Consider the following 6477-nt stretch of genomic DNA (forward strand, 5'->3'; position numbering starts at 1 on the left):
AATAAATCAAAAATATATATTTTTCAGCCCCTCTTTAAAAAATTATTAAAAATACAAAATCTATCCTGAAATCAAAACTATATTAGGTATTTCCATTAGATGGTCTGTTCTCACTTTGCTATAAATATGATAATCGTAAATCATACAGGATGTTCAATATTCTACGCCAAACTTTCTAAAATATAAAATATTTTCTCTTTGTTTTTTTTTAAATGGAACACCCTGTATATTATTTTTTTATTAGATGGAGAGTAAAAAAATGAACATTTTTTGTATTTAGAGTATTTCAAAATTCTTAACGATTTCGCAAATACACGCAGTTATTATTTCATATGGCGCTTTCAATGGTAAAATATGAGAGAAAAATCATTGGTTGGCTTTGATAAAAATTTACTGTGGAAAATGCCATATGAAATATAAAACCGCAAATATCTGCGAAACCGTTCAAAGTTTTGAAATACTCTAAATACAAAAAAATGTTCATTTTTTAATTCTCCGTCTATTGAAAAAATAATATACAGGGTGTTCCATTTAAAAAAATGAAGATAAATTATTTTATATTTTAGTAAGTTTGGCGTAGAATTTTGAACATCCTGTATAATTTAAGATTTTCATATTTATAGCAAAGTAAGAACAGACCATCTAATGCAAATACCTAATGTAGTTTTGATTTCAGAAAAGTTCTTGTATTTTTAATAATTTTTTAAGAAGGGCTGAAAATATATATTTTTGATTTATTTTTTAATATCTTGAAACTATCTAAATATATTTATTCATATCTTAGGGTTATGTAACGTGATCTGAAAGGAAGCAAAAAAAATAATATACAGGGTGTTCCATTAAAAAAAAAAAATCATCCAGGTCCACTCATACTTTTTGGGCCACCTATATAAGTTAAAATATTTTCCTGAAATACATCCTGGTACATACTTAGATTTGCACTTAATCAAAATTCCCAAGTTTTTATTCTAGGAGCTACAGATGCCCGACGCACTATTGCCGGACCTTTAATATGTTCAAAGTTGATTTTTCTATTCATTATAAAGCACAAATAGGCCAGTCGCCAAGTATTAAAAAATAGCTTATGGCGGGGAGCAATCCGGACAAGCTAGAATAAATTTTATTTTGTTTAGTTTAGTGTAAGGAACCACGTGTTAAATTTGCACCACCCCCAAAGCCCGGATTTGGCCGCCATATTGGAAAAAGTGGCTAAAATTCGGTTTATTTTTCATTATTTGTCAATAACTCGATTTCTATCAACTTTAGTGCAAAAAATGTACAGATCAAAATTAAAGAAGAGAAAAAACCCGTTTCCAAGTTATCTGGGTTTAAACACGCTAAATATATTATAAGCAATTATTATTTCCTGTATTAAGAAGAATAAGAAGTTATTTTATTTCTTAAATTTTTTATTTGTTAAATGCCGATCGTTTTGCTTCTAACATGAAGCAATCCATATGCGACTGTTTTGATGTGGGCTGTAATTGTGTTTCGGCTACCTTTTAAATTTGTCTATAGTCAGGTCTACCTCTATCAAATAAATAGAACAGCTAAAATGAGGTGATAAGGATTTGGCAAGACGCAAATAACAGATTTCCCTACCAGACTACTAAACTTTTGAATGTAGATTGTTTCATGCAACACAAAATTTAGTTAAATTAAAATAAAGGTTAGGATGATATAGACCCGGCAGAACTGGAACCTGGATGTACTTCCATAAAGCTTGATGTAACTCTAGACCCGGATCTTTCAAAATACTGGATGTACCCATCTCTAGTATACAAACGCCACTGGTGAAAATTTGAAAAAACATCCTTTTAGTGGAGAAAAAACGCATAAAAAACATAACTTCATAAAAATATCTGCAACCTTTTGAATGAACTTTTTACCTTAAAATAATTGAAATATCACCCTTTGAAATGTTGGATACTTATTCAGAAACGTTTCCAAGTTATCTCGGTTTAAACAGGCTAAATATATTATAAGCAATTATTATTTCCTGTATTCTAGACAGTTTTTGTCTTTCCGAGAACCCTACTCTTTTTATTTCTCCACACATTTAGTGGCTGCGACACCACATCCGCATTACACACTCAAGGAAAAATGAAATTCGTTAAAGTTTTACAGAAAGTAAAAGAATACACAAACTGTCAAAGAACCAAACGCATACCCAGAAGATATAGAAAAAGCTGGAGAACGATTTCTTCTTCATCTATATGGATCCAAAAAATGCGACTCATTAGGTAAGCTTAGATACCAGTGTTTCGTAAAATCTATTACCAAAAGCTTACCAAACCTAGCATCATTACCACCGACCAAAGACGCAGCTCGCTTGCACTCCTTCCGTACGTACAGCTATGGTATGGAAATGAAAAATCACCTCTGGATTGGGGATGGAAAAATTCAAAGAATGGGTTGATGCCCATTGCTACTTCCCCAGATGCAGCTCCCCAAGAATTATTAAATCTGATTTCATGTAAATGTGCCAAAGGTTGTAATACATCTTGTAGTTGCCGCAAAGCAGGTTTGCGTTACTCGGTAATGTGTGCACTTTGTCAGGGCAAATCATGTTCGAATAGTTTGGAGGTGGCAAAATAAGATGAAGATGAGTATGAGGACAATTTCCCTCTCGATAAAGATCAACGAAAAGAATATTCTGCACCTTATGAACCAGATCTGGAATATGATACAGATGTGGAAGACATTCAGGAAGATTGTATTGAACAGCTAGTAACTTCAAAAAAAATGAAGAAACTCTGATGAACCTTCCACCTCAAAAGAAATCTAAGTTGACGACATGTGGATTAGGCCTATTGGAAATGGGGAGACCACTCAAAAAAAAACGCGCCGGGTACTTTACCTCAAGACAGCTCCCTCGGAGATAAGGCGGTTAAACTTGATTTTCCACCAGTCGCGCAACAATAAAAATTTAGTCCGTTATTGCGGTCATATATATATTGCGGATTTTTACGACATTCGTCGTCTCCCGCTTCTCAACTTCCACAGATTTCTGTCTGTCCAGTCTTCTTCCTGGAGGTCCCTATAATTCATAGCGTCAACTACGCCCTGCTTCCATCTTCGAGGTGGTCTTCCACGTTTCCGCCTTTTGCTTGGTGTCCATGAATGAATTCTTTTCGGCCATCGGTTATCATCCATTCGTTGGAGGTGTCCGTACCAACTTAGTATTTTGCCGTCAATGGCGTCGAGAATAGTTTCTTTTTCTCCTATAATTTCTCGTATTCTTTGATTTGAGATGTGTTCCAGTCTTGATATGCGACAACTTCTTCGCCAAAATCCATTTCAAGAGACAGCAACTTATTTTTCTCTACTTTGTTTAGCTACCACGTTTCAGCGCCATAAGAGGTAATACTCTCTACAATGGCTTTATAAAGTATAATTTTTGTTTTTTGGGAAATTTTGTCACTCCACAACAACGAGTTAAGTTGACCGATAACTCTTTTTCCTTGACCAACTTTATTTGCAATATCTTGAGTGCTTTTTCCATTTGTTGTAAAAGTGACGCCCAAGTATTTAAATGTACAAACATTTTTAATTGTGCCGATTCCTACATCCAAATCCTCACGTTCGTCATCACCCCCTACCATGTACCCCGTCTTCTTTGTGTTTATTGTTAGGCCCCATTTCGAATATTCCTCATGCAGCTTTCTAAGCATATAACTGGAGTCGTCTCTGTCTCCCGCTATCAAGACCTGGTCGTCGGCAAAGAGTAAGGTATATAAAGTGTCTTTTCCTACTGGGATTCCCATTCCACGGCATTTCATCTTTCAACCCTTGAGTACTTCCTCCAAATATACTTTAATACTTCTAATATACTTTTATTGTTCTTTAATATACTTTTATTGTTCTGGTTTTTATGTTCTCTTCCTATTAAAAATAGAACTATACAACCGAAAATACACGTTGTAAAACAATGAAATTTTTATATTAACTGTTTGTTAAAATCATTAAAATGTTTTATTTAAGCTCTCACAGCTGCGAGCTGTTGTTAAATTAATGTTATTCGATCGGCTCGTGTGGATTTCCAGATATAAAACAAAAATTATATAAAGTAATATTACTCGGACGAGTACTGGGGGCATTGTTGTAGAATCGTATTAAATATATTTAACAACCAAAATACATATTTTGTAATAAGTAAAAATGCTTTAATCAGAATTTTCGGACTTCTATTGTGTCTTTTATTTATTTTAACTTAATTTGATTGATTGGGGTATTAGTAGTGGTATTAGTATAGTTTTTGCTCACTTCCATTTTCACCGGAAATTACTACAACTTTTGATTGACCTCGGTATTTTTTACTTCATTCTTCATTTGATAGAAAATGATATTCTGAATATAATGATTTAAATTAAAAAAATAGCATTTTAAATTTCAATTTAGAGTGCCATGACCATAGATGTAACCACAATTTGACTCGAAACATCAAGTGTGTGGTACCGAATTATTTGTAAAATATGTTTTTTTTCAAATATGATAATGAGCTACCTTTGTTGCGTTTGAAAAATTGAGGTACCTATGATTAAAATACGACATAGGGCATCTTTTAACCGGCCAGAAGAAGACACGAGAAATAATAGACGATCAAAATTATTTTCCAAGGCTCTTTGATTAAATTTTATAGTGTTTTTAACACAGCCATGAAGGTACCATCTAAAAATAAAAAGTTGTGGTCATTTCCGGTAAAACAGGAAGTGATCGAAAACAATTGAATACTTCAATCAATCCTGATTTATGTCTTATCCTAACGTTCAAATCTAGTTTTTTTATCTGAAAAATTATAACAGTTATCGGGGTGAGACACTTGTAAGAAACACACAGTATACTAGAGCAAGGCATTCACTCGTGTGATGGAATTAGGTGGTTAAGCGTGAGAGTTAACTGCCTCTAACACAATGTTAATCGGTTCGACCACTTTGTGTTATGTGGCTTGGACCACACATGATCCGCAATACCTAACTTTATTGTTTTATCTTTTTTCATATGTTTATTATGTTAATTAAGTTGGACGTTTAGAAAATGTTTGATCTTTCTAATATATGATTCATCGCATTCATATAAAATTACGGGAAACATTTTTTTGGAAAGCATTATTTTATTTGAGAATATCAAAAATCCGCCACCCATTTTTGACCACCTGACATTTTATATTATCTCTTCTCATTTTATTGAGTAATTTGAGTCACTTTTACAATTTACTTATTAAGCGGCAATCTTCTTTTGATCGATAAGGATCAACAGGCAATATAAGTGTTTGGCAAGTTTCCATTAAGGCGTGGGCTAAATTACTCTTAAATTATCCTATTTTAGTTAGTATTTATATATTATATCAATCAAAAAGATTTATTTAAAATAGACTAAACTTCATGGCTATATTATAGAATATATTTCTATAATATAGCCATGAGTCTATTAAGTCAACATGTACGCAAGTGAATGCAAGTGTCCTTTTTTTTTTCTTGCATTTTCTTTCTCCTTTTTTTACCTCATTTCCTCCTCTTGCATTTTGAAAGACCTCTCTCGGAGTTATATAATTTATATCATACTGTATATACGCCAGGCAAATAAGATCTATTATAGGGGTCACTTGGAAAAAAAGTGTTGGAAAGCTAATTATAGTTTTGATTTGTTCGCTCGACTCAGAAGGACCAAAAGATGGCAAAAGTTTTTATCCTCTGATTTGATTAGCCTGATAAGCTACTGAGCAATATAATGTACGTTGCACATTGAACTTCTAACCTTTTATCAGTCTAATGCCCCCGTTTTTCGAGATTTTTTTGCCTATTTATAATATTATTTAGAAAAGTCGAAATTTTTTGTTCTGGTCGGAAAAGTAAGTTGAACGGTTTTTAATAAAAAGTCATCCAATATTCCCATAATTAAATTATTCTAGGTGCCGGGCCACAGCGGCATCCAAGGCAACGAAAAAGCCGATGAGCTAGCTAAGCAAGGATCATCGGCATCCTATCTTGGTCCAGAGCCAGTACTGGGAATACCCAAATGTATGGCCTGTAGTGCACTGAAACTCTGGATCAGGAAAAAGCAGAATGGCCACTGGAGAAACAGACAGGGGCACAGGCACAGCAAGGCTTTTATCCAAGGGCCTAGCTCTAAAACCGCAAAATAACTGCTAATGCTTATAGTCTAAGAGCTAGCAACGTTTTCGAGAAAGTATTTTAAGACGTCTGGCTCTTTGATATATCTTTTACTATGCTCTCTGGAACAGCATGCGGCCCGTCTGGCTGCCGATACCCGTTGCGTTTACTACTGCGAATCGGAAGAAGATCCTATATTTTTTATTAATTTAGTCCTATAAATTCTAGTATTGAATATAAATGGAAGATGTCTTATAAATGAATAAAAATAAAAAAGTTTTTGACCTGACCCGGATTTGAACGCTGAATCTTCGGTTCGTGGTCGGAAACTCTACGCACTGCGTTATGGAGACATGTTCGATTT

At 33.8% G+C, this 6477-nt stretch overlaps 1 protein-coding gene across 1 annotated transcript; it reads right to left on the reverse strand.

The window, feature by feature from the left end:
* Positions 1-3338: 3338 nt before the first annotated feature.
* Positions 3339-3782, reverse strand: LOC115878250. Its single transcript, XM_030894673.1, has one exon. It carries the CDS (start codon positions 3780-3782, stop codon positions 3339-3341), a length of 444 nt encoding a protein of 147 aa, XP_030750533.1.
* Between the last annotated feature and the right edge of the window lie 2695 nt (positions 3783-6477).

Source organism: Sitophilus oryzae, unplaced genomic scaffold (genome assembly GCF_002938485.1).
Source record: "Sitophilus oryzae breed Bouriz unplaced genomic scaffold, Soryzae_2.0 scaffold_1507_pilon_pilon, whole genome shotgun sequence".
In the NCBI taxonomy this organism is placed as follows: domain Eukaryota; kingdom Metazoa; phylum Arthropoda; class Insecta; order Coleoptera; family Curculionidae; genus Sitophilus; species Sitophilus oryzae.

Excerpts from the sequence above, each read along its gene's own strand:
- LOC115878250 (XM_030894673.1), bottom strand. The coding sequence starts at position 3,782 with ATGAAATGCCGTGGAATGGGAATCCCAGTAGGAAAAGACACTTTATAT.